This window comes from Micropterus dolomieu, linkage group LG02, assembly GCF_021292245.1.
Source record: "Micropterus dolomieu isolate WLL.071019.BEF.003 ecotype Adirondacks linkage group LG02, ASM2129224v1, whole genome shotgun sequence".
NCBI classification, from domain to species: Eukaryota; Metazoa; Chordata; class Actinopteri; order Centrarchiformes; family Centrarchidae; genus Micropterus; species Micropterus dolomieu.
Window position 1 is genome coordinate 19,181,379 of NC_060151.1, and position 18,089 is coordinate 19,199,467.

The window sequence follows — 18,089 nt, forward strand, 5'->3', positions numbered from 1 at the left end:
GTTGCAATTGAGGGAAAGATGAATGCGGCCAAGTACAGGGATATCCTGGACGAAAACCTTTTCCAGAGTGCTCTGGACCTCAGACTGGGCCGAAGGTTTACCTTCCAACAAGACAATGACCCTAAGCGCACCGCTAAAATAACGAAGGAGTGGCTTCACAACAACTCCATGGCTGTTCTTGAATGGCCCAGCCAGAGCCCTGACTTAAACCCAATTGAGCATCTCTGGAGAGACCTGAAAATGGCTGTCCACCAACATTTACCATCCAGCCTGACAGAACTGGAGAGGATCTGCAAGGAGGAATGGCAGAGGATACCCAAATCCAGATGTGAAAAACTTGTTGCATCTTTCCCAAAACGACTCATGGCTGTATTAGATCAAAAGGGTGCTTCTACTAAATACTGAGCAAAGGGTCTGACATACATACACATACATGTGATATTTCAGTTTTTCTTTTTTAATAAATTTGCAAAACTTTCTACATTTCTGTTTTTTTCTGTCAAGATGGGGTGCTGAGTGTACATTACTGAGAAATAAAATGAACTTTTTTGATTTTTGGAAAATGGCTGCAATGAAACAAAGAGTGAAAAATTTAAAGGGGTCTGAATACTTTCCGTACCCACTGTAGATAGGCCTAAGTGCTAAAGTGCTACAGAATAAGGTGCTCCATTTCTGAAAATAGAAATAAATAAATAGGTCTCCGATTCGACAGCCATATGTTAAAAAGAAAGATCCGATCATCATCAAAAAACAATATAGCAACAATAGACTGCAACACAGGGAACATTTCCACAACAAACACCATCACATCAAGAACATCATCAACATCAGTACTATTCATGTTATAACAACCCCATCACTATTTAATTGTTATATTTATCTACTTATCCGGACTGAGTTTAGAAAGGAGATGGCAGTTGGAATGATTGAGTCCCTGTATGTATTGCTCTTTACCGGGGGTAATCTAAACCGAAAACCAGAAGGTAGTATCTGAAACTCCAAATGAAGGGGGTAGGTGCAGAAATAATTGATTTGGCCTTCCTAACTACCTGTCTGTTGTACAGGTCAGAGAGGCTACACTGCTGGACACCTAGAATTTTACTGCTGACTTTCACTATATTGGAAAGAGCAGTTTTGGCCTTGACAGTGAGATTACCATACCAGCAAATTACCGAAAATGTTCATACAGACTCGATGTACTCTTATCGACATGAAATGTTGACAGTTTACGAAGGCAAAACAGTCTTTGTTGGCCTTTTTTTGCAGAGCATCTCAGTGCTGGAATTAAAGTTCAACTTATTGTCGATCAGACTGCCAAGATACTTGTATGTTTCTACGAATCCCACCATCTGCCCATTGATGGTAGTGTTCTGAGGAGTTGATGACTTATGCCTAAAATCAATCAGCATATCCTTTGTCTTTTGTGCATTTAATTGATAATTTAATTGATCACACCAGAGCACAAAATCATCAACAACAGGAGCATGATCACCTGGGAGTAGAGGAGACTAACAATAGCAGAATCATCTGCAAATTTTAAAATGTGTCTGTTTTCATGCTGGCTGCGGCAATCATCAGTATAAAGAATATAGAGGAGTGGTGAGAGGACACACCCCTGAGGTGACCCCGTCGATGATGACATCTCCGAAAAGCAACCATTTACCCTTACTCTTTCAGTTTTGTCAGTTAAAAAGTAAAGAATCCAACCAAGGTCAAAGTTCTTTAAGAGCTTGTCAACAAATAAAATCCTTGCATGTGTTTTACTATACCTTCGAGGTTTTTGAATAAGAAATTTAACAGAGTAGCAGTGGCATCATCTATCCCACGCTTAGCCCTATAAGCAAACTGTAGTGGGTCAAGGAGATTCTCAGTGTTTGTGAGGACAACTTTTTTAACCAGTTTTTCAAACTTTATTCCATAAAAAAAACATTGTTTTTAAATTGTAGTGTGGCAGGAGAAGTTTCTAAAGTTTAAAAATATTTAATGTAAATGCTACATGAGTGTAAATTTATTCAAAAACTGGTTATTTACCCAGGACATTTATACAAAAAAACAATAAACATAAGTTATAACCATAATTTGTGAATGAACACTTTAAACAAACACCTTAATTAAGCAATTATATTTAAATCTAATTCCTTAATAAGAATAGTATAATGGAGGGCTGTTCAAGTAGTTTCATAAGATATTAAGCGTCAAAATGACTATAAATGTTTTGCAAATTATCTTGGACTCACCTAGAATTTTCACAACAGTACATTCACCTCTCATTAGCAACAGCTTTGTTTTCGTGATGGACATAAACAGAGCTGTGACATGTTCTTGCTGGTTAAAAATTTCATCAGGTCCCTGTGTAGAAATGTATCAAACGAGGGTAAGGGAGTGCAACAGATCACCACCCTGTCTGCAGTGAATGATCCAACCACTAGGTGGCAACAAAGTAACATCAGTCTTTATCAGATTTGGCGTCATTAATTGTTCGGTTTGTCTTTTCCTTGCATTTAATATGTTTGTGTTATATTGTACCATATTGCATGGATTAAAATTCTCTCAGAATAATTTCCTGGAATACTGCCATACAAGTCCTTAAGACAGGGATGTGCAATATTGGAAAAAGCTTCAGGAAAACAGTTTTGTCATGTGTGCAGATGTCCCAGTTTAAAAATAATCATTTCATACACTTACATGCATCATGTGACTCAGTTAAGGCAAACTGATAATACAAGTAGAATCCCATTGTTATATTGTTTTATCATATCGTCATAGTTTACGTGAGGAGCAACACGCATAACAAATTTATGAGAGTGGGTTTTATTAGAATCAAAATCAGAATCAGCTTTATTTGTCAGGTATGTGTAAACATACAAGAACGAATCAAACTACAACAGATTATGGTATACAAAACACATATATACATACCATAAACCAAGACAACAATAATGCTGACAGATTGAATAGTAGTACAGTTAGCAGAGTGCTAAAATTATTATTATTATTATTATTATTATTATTATTATTATTATTATTACTACTACTACTACTACTACTACTACTGCTACTATTATTATTATTATGTACATATCAAAGGTGGATGTGATTAGTATATACATACAAACTCATATACATGTATATATACACATACACACAGTGCAATGGAGCAGAATGCAAAGGATACTGGAATAAATAAATATTATGTGCATGTGTTATATGTACATCAAGTAGGTGGATATGATATACACATTATATACAATATATAGAATATGAACAGTATGAACAGCACTGAATTACAGAATGACAAATAAACAATAAGTAGTAAACAGAAAACAGGTGGCTGATTAGAGTCAGAGTTACTGGGTTATTATAAAGGAATTATTTCTGACACCATGAGTCAGAGGATAATTGTTTATCAGAGTGATGACCTGTACCAGAAATCAAAATGGTTAATTGTACATTTATAATTTATGACTCATATGAGTTATGGCAAAAAAAGTATACAGTGCTAAAAAAAGAATTAGAACCAGAAAAATGTCTTGTCCTGTGCTAGAAAATTCTGATGTCTCTCACTTTGCATCAAGATCTTCCAGGAAGTAGGCCACCTTTCTGAGCGTGCAATGGTCCTGCTCTGAAGCACTCAGTCGAACGACAGTCAGCTTTGGCTTCTGTTGTTGTTCTGATCAAAGTAGCAATCAGAATAGGTCATAAATAGTTTTTTGTTTATCCAAAATCAAGACTTTGTGAGAATCAAAATACCTGACTCAGTATCAAAAGTATTGCAGCACAGACTCAACACATGCAGTATTTGTTTCACGGTCAAGTCTTCCTAACCCTCATCCTCTATCTCTTCCTTGTTTTCTGGGACTGGGCCTTGGAACTTGCAGCAGAAAAGGAGGCTGCCATCTTTGGCAAACCGTGTCAGCACCATGGACACCAACATGCTCCACGCCAAGAAGACCAGGCAAAGAGCTACAGAGGTGGGTTCCTGCAACACGGGCAGACAATTAGTGACTCTGACTCAAACTGTGATGCTGTTTATATACATGGCTAGTGCGTAGAGTGTGTTTGTGTCTGCATGAGAGCTGGCTGGCGGATGATGGGGCTGCACTTGCTGTCTCCGGGAAGATGACTACAAAAAATGTTCTATTTTAAGTTCCCAGATCCCAAGGTGACATATTCAGGTTGCTTGATTTGTCCATCCAAAAGTCTAACACTCACACAGGTCAATTGCAGTTCTAAAGTTAAATACTGTAAGGTCAGTATGATTATACAAATATAATAGAATGCATCTCTGCATTCTTGGCTCACAGACCACGCATGCACAGCTTGGCAGCTTTTAAGGCACAGAAACAAAAACAAAGTTAGAGAAAAGCAGTAATTATCAAAAGCTTTAGTAAAGGAAGGCTTAGTTTTTTTCTGTCTTTGTTTTCACTCAATCATTAGTTCAATAGTTTCTGCCTGTAAATGACTAATGAACTGTTCTTTCCAAGTTATCTCTCAGAGGAATGTCTCTTATCGTTGTCTTCACACATCATCTAATAATAAAATCAATACATAGTGAATCAGGTTGGTTTTGGGTGGTGGGGGGTTTCGTAACAGCTTTGGATGCACTTACAATGGCAGTAAATGTGGTTTAATAGTTATGGTGTCCTGGCAATTCAGCTCAGATCTCTTGTCTTATCAGAATCAACTTGTGGACAGAAACAAAGAAAATCCATAGAGCAAAGGTTATCTTGCCGTCTGAATCACAGATATCCGAGGGGAAATTACACATGGCTGCAAAATAACCTGCTGAATAACATAAAAAAACATCAATATCTCTCTACAATTATTAATTTTGGGAAGGCTACTTGAATCACCCAGGAACAAACAGATAGTGGACATTTGATGTTTCTGTCCTGGGGAAGCTCTCAAATATTCAGAGGTCATAAATTCTTCCAGATTGTCCAATAAGGTTTCAGAAGGAAGTGATTGCTGTTATAGAACAAAATGGGACCAGGCCGGCCCACAAACACTTTGCAACTAACAGAATTCAGACACTTCCACTGTGGCAACACATCGTTTAATGCTTGGCAGAACTTAAAGGGCTTGCGTGACACTTGACAAACTCTAACTTCTACTCTGCAAGTAAGTTGAATATTGAAATATTATATTATATTATAATATATATTTGCTTTTCATAAGATCTGTAGACATATCAGAAACATATTCAAAGTAATAAACAAGAATTCTGACATAAATTTAAATCTTCCATGCTGCAAATTGGGTTTGTGATTCTACAAGTAATCACAGAAGCTTGGTGATAAGAATAGTGTGTCAAAGACTTTAAAATACTTCTTGTAAGTAGCTTGAAGTTACTCATTAATTACAAATGCAGCTGAATAGGTAAATAATGCAGAATAATACTTCAAGATATTAGCAGGGGCAAGCCAACCAGAGGGAGGAAACAATGACAGCAAGTTGTAATAATTAAACAGTATAAATTAACTCTTCATTGACAAACAAATTTAACTGCAATTATTAAGTACTTCCATGAACTGAAGAAACATTATGAAATAAATTATTCAAAGGCGACAAGTGCTTTTTCTTTACCTGTATTTTGTTTTGTATGTTTTCCCATAGATTGTTTTGCAGTAGCTTCATGTTAAATATGTACCAAAACATGTTTTAGTACATCTATTGCATTCACTGGAATTTAAAAATAAATAATGATTAAGCATAAACTATTATATAACAAAATATAACACAAAATAATAGAGCTAGGATAAAAAGAAATATGCAGGAAAACAGGTGAAGTTGATATACACAAACAGAATAATATTCTAAAATCAATCAGCATATAATCTTGACAACAAAGTATTTGTTTAAGTTTTGGGTCAAGAACACAAAGATTGCACTTTGCACTATTGCACAAACACTTTAACCAAGACAGCTTATTGTTTGGATGCACAATTAAACACAATTGAACTCTTGAGAAGCCATTTATCATAAACTGAGATAAACATCAGCTATGTGTTCTCAGCCAAATCAATAAGCAGTAATAAAGTTGATAAAAGTCTGACAGACTTCTTGCAAGGAAGGGCTTAGCTGATCATGACTGAACTTGATCATATGCCTTTCATCAGTGACAACTCAAGCAGCTGTCACATTACTTACAGTACAGTGTGAGAAAGTGATGACCTGACTGAAAAGAAGGTGGCATGGTTAAAGTTTGACTTCTGAGGTAACACTCGGAGGTGAAAGTTGTTAGAGGTGGTTGGAGGATAATAATTTACCCCTCATGAGGACAAAAATACGTTAATAACTGCACCGCACTGAGGTCAAGGTTTTGCTTAATTAACCAAGACATACTTTCCTAGGACTTACAGGCCTTACCTTGAGGCAAAAGCAAATGGATAGTTTATGGAAAATGGCACAAAGTACCACATATAAATTTTTTATAACACAGTTTTGGTATGTTGTCAAACGCTTGCTGACTCATCCCTGTTTGCCATTGTTCTGGGTCACATCTGGAAGGCAACAGCCTTGCCAAAACTCAAAACTAAAGAGATAAGCCAAACTGATTAAAAAGAGGTTATACCATGTGGGGGGAAATTCCCTGACCCAAAGGCTTGGTTAATCTTGTCACATTGTCATGGCCAAATCTATATCATCATGGGCTCAGATCAATACCTGAACAATTTTTTGTCTTGAAGCACTCAGTCTATAAAAGACAGAAATATGAAGTGTCTCATGTCAATAAAGCTTGTTTGAGAAAACAAAATTAAATTAGTGATAAGGGCGAAACATGGATGCATGTTTTTCTTTTGCATATCAAGTCTACAAATTCTAAATGACTTTAAATTTTTGTGAGCCAAAGGTTGATGACACAAGTTTTGTTTTTGTTTAAATATACCAAGCTTATGCATATCCGAATAAGTCACCATCATGTACAAAAACTACATATTAAAACATTAAAACACTTGTTCTTTGACATTTCGTGTTATAATGCTAAGATCTGAGTGTGCTGAAATTTGAAATTTGTCTTTATAGTTTTGATGGTTCATGATTCTCACCAGGAGGGATCACAACTGTAATTTATGCATTTGTTTTTTAACAAAACAAGCTGAATGAACAAAAAAATCCTCTGCATGATTACATTATTTTATAACACAGATATTAAAGTGCCCACAGAGAGCTCTTAGCACAAGTGATTTGGAAAGTGTCCAGACTGTAATGGAACTTGTGGTAAATAATCATTAAGAAAATCGTGCTTTTGAAGTACATGTTTCACACCCAGAGCTGGTCAAGGCTCAAGTCATTTGCTGCTGACAGCCCGAGGCTCAGAGTGACCTAGGCTGTTTGCTCAAACATGAAGGGTATAGCCTAACAAACAAGTCTGAGAGCCTTTTACATTTTAGTCACATGTAATGAGTAAAACGCTGTCCCTCCAGCCCAGAGTTCACTTTGTCTTCTTATTCAGCTTTAACTTGAAAATACAACATCCTAACATGCGTTTTCCATCTCATCTCTGATCTTTCTACAGGAGACTCAAAGGTAGCGCTGGTCATGATGAGCATAGAAAGGGACGAGCAGGTCGTCATTGATACCAATTACACTACAATCCACACACTGGGCAGGCAAAACGAGGGCAGTCGGCTACGCTACATGCAGAAAGATGGCAGTTTTCCTGTGGTTTTCCAGAAGGTTCCTGGAGACTGGAGCCCATACCTGATGGACATCTTCACCACTCTTGTGGAGATTCGCTGGAGGGTGATGCTCCTCATCTTTTCCCTCTCTAACATTCTCTCCTGGCTCTTTTTTGGCCTCTGGTACTGGTTAATTGCCTATGTACACAAAGACGCTGATAATGACGAAGACAAACTCTGTGTGCACAACATGCGTGGCTTCACTGGAGCCTTTCTGTTCTCGATGGAGACCCAGACATCTATTGGCTACGGCTTTAGGGCGACGGCTGAGAACTGCATCGTGGCCATTGTTGTGGTGACAGTTCAAGATTTATTCAGCTGCATCCTTGACACAATTGTCATTGGTATTGTTGTAGCTAAGATGGCATCTGCTCGTAAGAGAGCTCAGACGGTGGGTTTTAGCAGGTGTGCAGTGGTCAACCTGCGAGATGGGGTTCTGTGTCTTTCATGGCGACTTGGGGACTTCAGAGGTAATCACATCCTGGAGGGTGTCACCAGGGCGCTGTTAGTCCGCCCTATAAGACAGCCATTGGGGTCTGTTGTGATGTCATACCAGGACCTGGACATCCAGAAAAGAGACATTGTCCTCGCAACACCAGCCACCATTGTTCACAAGCTGGAGCCTGGCAGTCCCCTCTACAGCCTGGGCCCTGACGACCTGCTGGGGGACGACTTTGAACTGGTGGTGTCTTTCACCTACACCGGTGACTCTACAGGTATGCTCCACCAGACGAGAACCTCCTATACACCAGCAGACATCCGCTGGGGTCAGCGCTTCCGGGACATGCTGAAACTGGGCAAGAAGCACTACAAGGTGGACTACGCTCTGTTCAATGAGACCACGTGGGTACCGGTGCCCCTGCTCAGTGCAGAGGAGTTTGACAGGGGGAGACGTCCTGTAGAGGGCAGTCAGTCCCACAGTCCACTCTTCCCTTCAGTCAAGAGAAACGGAAACACAAAGGTGAATCCTGACATCACTGGAGAGGTGATACAGCAAACTTGTTTGTAACGTAAACCACTAGAAAGCCATACATTGTAATATTGGGTGGATTTATCCCATAAGTTTTAGAGATATTGTGATAAAATGTCCTCTTGTAAATATATTTATATGTGACATTATATGAGTATAACTGTTTTATGCTTTAGATGAATAAAATCCATTATCACAAATGTAAGTCAAGTACATGTTGTTGTTGTATATGTCCTTCTTAAACTCTGAAACATGAATTGTAGTAATACAGTTTTTTTCTGTCACTGTGGTACTATTCACAAAAGTAGCTATGTGGTTATATTTCACCACTACAAAAGTACAAAAACACAACTGTTCATCAAATGGTCGTTTTTTCAGAACTATAAGTACATTTGACATTGACAATAAAAACATGTAGAAAGACATGTTGACATGTTGCACATTGAAATACATTATGTTCATACAAAGTACATGCATAGCTTTGGATAAGATTATATTCTCTATTGTTAAAATACCTTTTACTATCACTATGCTCATTGTTCCTAATTGATCATCGCTGACACATTTGCTTAGTATACATGTATGTATTTTTGTTTCTGATATGTTAAGATTCAAAACTTCAGAATCACCACCTTAAGGCGTGAGATGTTCACTGTATGTGACCTCAGTGGGATTCAAACCCACAACCTTTGCTTTGGTAGCATAGTGCTCTAACAAACAAAGTCACAAAGGACCACTGCAATGATTACAGTATGTACAGTACAATACTGTAAAATACACTACATGATTACCATCCATATTTGTTATAGTAATTGTTAAATTCGATTTGAAAAAACCTACATGTTGCATTATTGTAAAATACAGTAAAAGTTTGTTTCTTGCATCAATGATTGGAGAAGATGTCTTCATTGATCACAACTTGTCAACATAGATATTATGTAAATGATAGATTCTATAAATGTCGGGTAATGTAAGTGTATTGCCTAATGTGAAAACTGTGTAATCTGTCTTTTACAGTACACTGTTGCATACTACTTTCAGTACTTCTAAAGTGATTTGAAATATGTATCTTGCATTTTTTGTTATTGGATCACTGTTAGAACTGAAAAGATATCATTATGTTGTGTTTTGGTGTTCTCAAGGCATTTCATGAGAAACTAACATTTAGCACCAATGGTTGTGTGGTTTGAAGGAAAAACTGGCTGTGTTGCAAGTGTGATGAGTTTCCAGTTTTGTACTACAAGTTGTGAAATTTTAACACATACTTGCGATAATAGTACCAAAGATTAACAAAAACTGTAATACTAATGACATGATGTGATGCCAGTAGGCTACTGTGTGAGTTCATCCTCGTTGAAGCTCTACACCGCCACCTTGTGTTCACTGAGTACATCACACATCACACATTCAGTGGTGATTGTAACATTTCACAATCAATCTTATTAGATCTACTCACTACCCAGTATAGTTGAGAGAGAGACAAATAGTTAGTGTCGCAACATATCAACTCCAATTTGGTAGTAGTTGACTAATTTCACAAATTACATGCATGTGTTTTTACATTTTAATTTATTCATTCATGTTTTGTAGCAACTCTGAAGATGTTTTCCACCCAGACTAAGGATTTCCAGTTTAAAAGTTCTCATTTGTCCTATGAGAGAAGAGGGTTGTCTCCTCTTGTCTTCCACTCAGACAGATAATATTGTGAGCTCAGAGCCTCAAACAGGCGCTGCAGCTTTCTATTGGCCGCCGCTGCGCCAGGGGCGGGGGATAAGCACGCGTGTTTTTAAAGTCTGTCTTTGCAACGAGAAACATCTTCTTCAGCATTGTTGGACAGGGTTATGGCAGAATTTGCAGCGCCACACGGGAAATTAAGTGAACATAATAAACGAGCAGCAAGAATAAAAGGGACGCGGTGTGCATATCTGGCGCATATGGGACTTATCACAACGGGGAAACGGCAGATTTGCGCTGCAAGGACCAACAGGTAGTTGCAATAAGATTTATCTCTAATTAAAAAAATAACTAATATATAGACTCACTGCAAAATGCTGAAACGTATGTCCTGTAAGAAGAAATTACTTTCATTAATGAAAAAAGCTGTTCCATGTGTTATTATGTAGAACTATTATTATCATATTATTGTTATTATTATTATTATTATTACATTGTAGGCTGCTGTCTTCATGCACCTGCCTTTGGATATTGCAGGATATACCTTGGATGATCTGCATTGCTCCTGCCATTGATTTGAACTGAACTCTGTAGCTCATGGTGCCTATAGATGAGTGTAATACTATACTGACCATGTAGCGCAACAAATGTGTATATATATAATAAATATTTATAAATTTAATTAATACAAATATGTAGCATTAATGAAAGGGCATCTATTCCAAAATAACAAGTGGTGTCAAAGCTTGTAACAAAAGATGTCATCTGCTGAATGATTGGCCAAAGTTATTGATTTGAGTAATCATAAATAGAGTAGCTTTATGTAACCAGTTTCCATCTGCCTCAGCTGTTGGCTTGTATTGAGAACACATGCAAAACAAACAGTTACAGGTTCTGCAGCCTCTGGAAGCCTTGGTCTGTCACCGTGTACCAACCTGCTGTACTAAATGATGCGATATAGTGAGCCGATGAAAGCTCAGCGAGAGAGAACCCAGTAAACTGTGTGACAGTTGTAATGAGAGGAAGAGAAAGGGACCTCAGTTTGTGATGTGCTCAATGTCAGAGAGTAACCTATATTAAAAATGTATGCACTGTTAACTGTTAACTTCTGTAAGAATCAATGTATCACAAACATTTCCTCTCAACTGTCAGCCGTATTCTTCTCTCCAATCATGTAGTCTAAACTACACTAAACTAAAGTGTATTCTAAGCTTTGTGCAGCCAAAATAAATAGATGAGTGAATGGCCAGTATGAACATGAAGTAAACTGGATATTGTGCTTGTAATAAGAAAGATGACATGGTCTAAGTTTCCTTTCTCACTAAGTAATGCAAGTCATTTGTGAATGGTTAATAATTTAATAATCAGTTTAATAATTAAACAAAGTAGCACTTTGGAGATGGATACATCATTTTCAATATCATATGAAATCACTAAAATCCAATTAAATTCTTTCTTTGAGCTGAATGGAGCCCCATATTCCCATTAGTGTATGTGACAGGTTGCTATTTCTGGTCGACCCAGGAGTGACATCATTAGTTGAGAAAAACACTGATGATGCAGGGGGATTTAGGACCATGTCCTGCACATGTCCTCCCACATGACTTTTGATCACTTTCAGATCAGTTTAATACACAATAAATTAGATGATGGAATAAAAAAATAACACCCTCTGTTAACAAAGGTTTCCTTTTTGACATAAGCACCATGCTTTCACAACTAAATCAAAGAAAATCTATTCAGAATATTTACTGAAAATGGCCCCTTTTTACTTTGACACAATAGTGACCCTCAGATGGGACAGACTCAAAAGTGGAGGTGGGGAGTTATTTTGGCACAAGCAGAGCATGTCTGGCTGACCATGGCCTTTTGTAGCCTGTGGTGTTGCATTTTAATGGACCTTTCAGGACACACACACCAAGTCAATAACATTTCTAATTTAGCTGCCCTTGTTGCTCTATTACATATGATGCAAGGTTACTGTTGCTTTCACGGAAAGAGCGTCATCCTCTCTGAAAAGCTGCAGGGTTCATTAAATTGTATTACACGATTCAGTGGTGCCAACTGTAGTTGTGAATTAGTTTTCGCTCTGTATATGCACGTGTGTTATGAAACTGTGCACTTAAAAACTGAGATAAAATAGTATGAAATGTAGTAATTAGTTTGTTTTTAAATGCATGCAACATGTTCTGACTTTATGCATTTCTTTCTCACTTTATGTCTTTGCCTAATTAAAACATTAAGCATGGTAAACATCCTTCCCACTTTGTCAGCTATCTAAGGGCTTGAATAATATTCTAATCTACCTCTGATAATGTATGTACAATGCATTCCCTGTGCTTTCTGACGGCACTTCAGACACTGTTTGTATATTGTCTGTGTGTGCAAGAACAGTGCTGCTAACTTTGAGTGTGCAATGCATTATTAAGGCAGCACAAAACCACACACCCACACACACTAGTCTTTGCTCTGGTTCCTGCCAATTGCTTTAAACCAGTTTTCCTCTCTGTCTGTAATGTCCACAGCCCACTTCACTGATGAGGTCCAAAACAGCCATCAGATAGGAGTGACCTGCCCTCACCAAAGGTGCACAGCACGCCTGTAGAAGCACAGGCCGGTCTTCCCAGTACCCTGCCGGATCTAGTCCTGTTGTCCACACTTTCTGCTTGAGTTTGTCCCCGGGATCATTCAAAACTGTTTCTCCAACGCTTCTACCAAAAACTTAGACTGTTTTCCACAGCAGAATCGGCCCAGCCCTCCCAGGCGGAAGTAATGGGGAGTGTGCGAAGCCACCGTTACAGCATTGTGTCCTCTGAGGAAGATGGCATGAAGCTGGCCACTATTGCTGTCCCGAATGGCTACGGCAACGGCAATGTCAACAAGGTGCACACAGAGCACCAACATCAGAGCCGCTTCGTCAGCAAGGATGGCCACTGCAATGTGCAGTTTATCAATATGAGTGAGAAAGGCCAGCGGTACCTGGCAGATATCTTCACCACCTGCGTGGACATCCGCTGGCGCTGGATGCTGCTCGTCTTCTGCCTTTCTTTCCTGCTGTCATGGTTGTTTTTTGGCTTAGTCTTCTGGGTAGTGGCCCTCTGTTATGGAGACTTAGACAATGAGACTCAGATGTGTGTTTCCAATGTGGACAGCTTCACCGCTGCCTTCTTGTTCTCAGTGGAGACCCAAACCACTATTGGCTATGGTTATCGCTATGTGACAGAGGAGTGCCCCGTTGCCGTCTTCATGGTTGTCGTCCAAAGCATTGTGGGCTGCATCATCGACGCTTTCATCATTGGTGCTGTCATGGCCAAGATGGCTAAACCCAAAAAAAGGAATGAGACCCTGGTGTTCAGCCATTATGCTACAGTGGCCATGAGGGACGGTAAACTTTGCCTGATGTGGCGTGTGGGGAACCTGAGGAAGAGTCACCTGGTGGAGGCCCACGTCAGGGCCCAGCTGCTCAAATCCCGCACCACCGCTGAGGGTGAGTTCATCCCTTTGGATCAGGTAGACATTGACGTAGGATTTGATAGTGGCATTGACCGAATCTTCCTGGTGTCTCCAATCACCATTGTACATGAGATCGATGAGGACAGCCCATTCTATGAGATGAGCAAACAGGAGTTGGAGACATCAGAATTTGAGATCGTAGTGATTCTGGAGGGCATGGTCGAGGCTACAGCCATGACTACTCAATGTCGGAGCTCCTACGTGGCCAGCGAGATTCTCTGGGGCCACCGCTTTGAGCCAGTGCTCTTTGAGGAAAAGAACTACTACAAAGTGGACTACTCTCGCTTCGAAAACACGTATGAGGTGCCCAGTACACCCAGCTGTAGTGCCAGGGAACTAGCCGAGAAGAAGTCCGACGCCTCTAGCTCAAGGAACTCCTTTTGTTACGAGAACGAGGTGGCTCTCGAAAAAGTCGAGATGGAAGAGCAGTTTGAGGGGGAGGGAAACGGGGAGATGAGGGATGTCGAGGTTGGTGCACTTGAAGACACAAACACAGATGTGGTGTCAGACTCTGAATGCAATCTGGACTCCTTGCCTTTAGAATCAAGGCCTTTGACAGCAGAATCAGAAATATGACTGCAGAGATAAAGAAGGGTTAAATACTAGAATGTGGTATGTTAAAAACAGCTTGAATTTGGTAATGATTGCTGTTCTTTATAATGCATGACAGTTTGTAAACGACTGTGATTTGAGTATATAGTTCTCTATGCAGAAGCTCACGCATAAGACACCATGGAAATCCAGACTTATATTGTTTATAGTAAAAGTGGTGATAAATTTACTGGTTGCATGTTTTGTACTGAGCATCCTGGGTATGATAGGAGTTTCTGTGGCCTAAATGTCACATAATGATGTGACTGGCTAGAATAATGAAATCTATTTAATTTAAATTTAAAAAAAGATGTGAACCTGAAACTTTGAGATTTATCATTTTTAAATACCAACCTAAATTAATATATATTTTTTGTCATTTTAAGTTCAGGAATCTTACTTTAAAAGTTGCTAAAATCATTTAAACCACTTGCACAAAGGCTACTGTTTGTTAACGAGCTGGTCTCTTAGCAAAGTATATTTACAGTCTTCTTCAGTGTTGTGTTGCTCTCATGGTGTGAGGCAGGAAAGAGGTGTCTTGCACAAGTACACTAATGCTCTTCAACCGATCTTGTTTAAGTATAGTATCTTTTGCAGCGTGTGCCTTAACAAAAGTCTCTGTCCTGGTGGATGGACTCGGGAGATTTGGCTTTGACTGAGCACACGCTGCAGCAGATGTCACAGGAGGAAGAAGCATTCACAGGCATTTCACTATCCAGTATGCTGCCACTCCTTGCAGGTCTTCTTGTTATAATGTGCAATATAAATCATTGGTAGAATGTGACAGGAAGCTCAACCCTGTGCCGAGGTTATGAATGTTGATGATAAGTGCTGCTAAGTTACATATTGTATGTTTAGGGAGAAATCTAGGAGCCATAATGTATTATTTGTCTTTTAAAGTATCCATTTTGAAGATTACAGATGCAGCTTATAATGGAATTTCTTGATGTAGACAAGCATGATTCTGTCAGTGTGTTTTCCAAAGCTTTAGTGCACTCCCCTCCCCCATAACAGCAGAAACTGTTTAATTACCCAAAGCCAAATGTGTACATACATATAAGATGCAAGTGTAACTCATCTGTTAGTTGAAGTTTAAACCTGAACTTTTCCTCATCTAATGGCGCTTGGCTTTTGAAACGTTGCATTATTTGAGTTGATTTTGATGTAGTCGGCTTTATATTCACATCAGTGTTGTTGGCATGGCAGATGTGCAGAATTTGGACACATCCTTGTTAACCCTCACACATCACCACGGTGGGTCTTGTGAAGTTATTTGTCATTTCTGAATGGGCCCTTGCTTTGTCTTAATAAAGATCAGGTCTGTTGATTAATATTTCAGTTACAATCACAAATCCTGAACAGATGTAGCACACTTGACTTCAGTCTTACTCAAGATTGAGCTTTAATGTTTTTTATCTTTTACTCTAGGTGTCAATGTGACACATTCATGCTTGGATAATGGTCAGTCGAAGCCAGAACACTCTACTGCTTCTCTGAAAAGAAAATCTATTAAAACATTTTATCTGTTCTCGTACTGATACCTCTCCTGTCTTAGGTCTTTATTTTTCTACCAGGATCTCCCCACTTTCCTGCACAAACCAGACTGTACAGATTTTTTAAAATCTTTTTGTAAATTATAAGGTAAATAATGTATATTGATATTGCAGTTGATGAAAACTGTTTATGTCTTTTTTTCAATAAAAACATATAAAAATCATTATGAAGTTGATGCATTGATTGTAAACAACAAATAGATGATATTGTGTGCATGACACATGAACTGAACAATTTTTACCAATCCTTCTATGTTTACGTGAGCAAAACTTTACAAAGGTAGTCTAATGTGCGAAAAGCGATTTGCATTTTGACCCAAAATGTGTGACATCTGGAGTTGGTGAGCCAAGGCTTGCTCGACTGTTTTAGCTGTGGACACACATGCTGCTTCTCTAATTTGGAGCTGTGGCCCAAATTCCAGGCTGCTAGCTGTCAGAGCTCACGCCATCATTTAGTATAATTCACTAAAGTGACTCACAGAGCCCACAGAGACCCCATGCTATATCAGTTGGCTCCGCTGGAAGTCATTTTCTATGACAGCGATGGAAAAAACGCCTCATTTACTTTTCCCAGTCTCTTTCTGTAAACTGTGGAAAATAAGTGTATTCTGCACCACGGAGTGTCTTGAGGATTGGTGTTAATGTGTAGAATTAGCAGTAGGATATACTGTAGAATTTATATGTCTCAAAGCCACAAAGTTTGAATGAACAAAAATATGATCTGCTTTTTTTCAGAGATTTTCAACAGAAATTATTAGTTTAATGTGATCTGTCTACAAAACCACACAATTGCATAACACACCAATTCTCCAGAGAGGATGCAGCCAGCATTCTGTGATCACCCACCAGGTCCTCTAATCCAGCATGAATATGCATAAAACACTATTAAGCAATAGATCAGTGATCAATATGGTTGTATCAGAGATGTACGTGGGCTTGCAGTATGATAATCTGTCTGCAAATTTCGTTAGTTTCCATCCAGAGCTGCATTCTGCCTGCATGAGACGTAGTCGGGATCTATTGATCAGACACATCCGCGGGGAGGCAGTGAGCCGATTTGATTTGGTTCTACATAGGAAGCGGGAGCTGCCTCGGGACTTTTTCCACATTAGCCAATGAAACTGCCACAAAGCTCCGGCACGAAGTGAAAATTGGGTCTGTTGCTTTTCCTTTTAGAAAAGAAATTTCAATTAATTCACATTAAGTTAGTTTTCACTGCCTTAAATATAAAAGCTGATGATGTTTTTCTGCTTTGCCATGCCTCGGAGTCCTGCAATAAGGTTTGTTATATGAAAAAAATTTGATCACTTTGTTCTAGCTAGTCATCTCGGATAGAAATGTCATTGCTTAAGTCCTGAAACCTCTGAAATGAAATAAGCTGGTGGCTGTTCAGTCATGCTGGGTGAACTGTAAACTGAAATTGACAGCCATTGTTGGCCAGAGAGCTCTTGTCGATGACGCTGATGACATCTCTGGTGGATTCCCCTGAACTGGCTTATTAGCAACAGGCTGGTCAGCTTGACCTTCAGATTATATGAATATAAACATAACAATTCCTCAGCAGAGTAAAGCAACATATCATACATAGTATTTGACTTATCAAGACGGAAAGATCCTTCAGTGGTGTTTTAAAGATATCCTCAATGCGGAGCTATATGAGCGGCGGTCTGGCTGGTTTTGATCATTAAACACTTAATTTTCTGCATACTGGTGAAGGTTTCTGATTCAATTTATGGTGGAGAGAACAAAAATAAACTGTGTCAAGAAGTTGTTAAAGATACTTATTTGGTGCTGCTCGTTTTTGGGTCATTTTAAACCTTGTTGGTTTTTTTTTTAGCTTATGTTATGTTTTTGGACAATGCAGATTTGTTTCTTCTATATTTTAATTGCACTGCATGTTTTCTTAATGTATAAATAAACCTTTCTGAAAGCATTTTCATTTGTTATTTTGACGGCAAGCTATATTTCACACTGTTTTAAACAAATTATGCTTTTAAAAAGTGGTGGGGACAAAATCAGCCATTTCAAAAAGTGGTGGGGACATGTCCCCAGCGTCCCCAATGTAAATGACACCTATGGTTCTGTGCTACATATGGTTTCAGCATT

At 38.8% G+C, this 18,089-nt stretch overlaps 2 protein-coding genes across 2 annotated transcripts; both read left to right on the forward strand.

The window, feature by feature from the left end:
- The first annotated feature begins 7,545 nt into the window (after positions 1–7,545).
- Positions 7,546–8,691, forward strand: LOC123967491 (inward rectifier potassium channel 16-like). The gene has a single exon (XM_046043601.1). It carries the CDS (start codon positions 7,546–7,548, stop codon positions 8,689–8,691), a length of 1,146 nt encoding a protein of 381 aa, XP_045899557.1.
- Positions 8,692–13,098: 4,407 nt separating this feature from the next.
- Positions 13,099–14,415, forward strand: LOC123967490 (inward rectifier potassium channel 2-like). The gene has a single exon (XM_046043600.1). The coding sequence runs from the start codon at positions 13,099–13,101 to the stop codon at positions 14,413–14,415; it is 1,317 nt and encodes a 438-aa protein (XP_045899556.1).
- Positions 14,416–18,089: the final 3,674 nt, after the last annotated feature.

Bases quoted from the DNA above. Each gene is read 5' to 3' on its own strand.
- LOC123967491 (XM_046043601.1), top strand. From the start codon at position 7,546: ATGAGCATAGAAAGGGACGAGCAGGTCGTCATTGATACCAATTACACT.
- LOC123967490 (XM_046043600.1), top strand. From the start codon at position 13,099: ATGGGGAGTGTGCGAAGCCACCGTTACAGCATTGTGTCCTCTGAGGAA.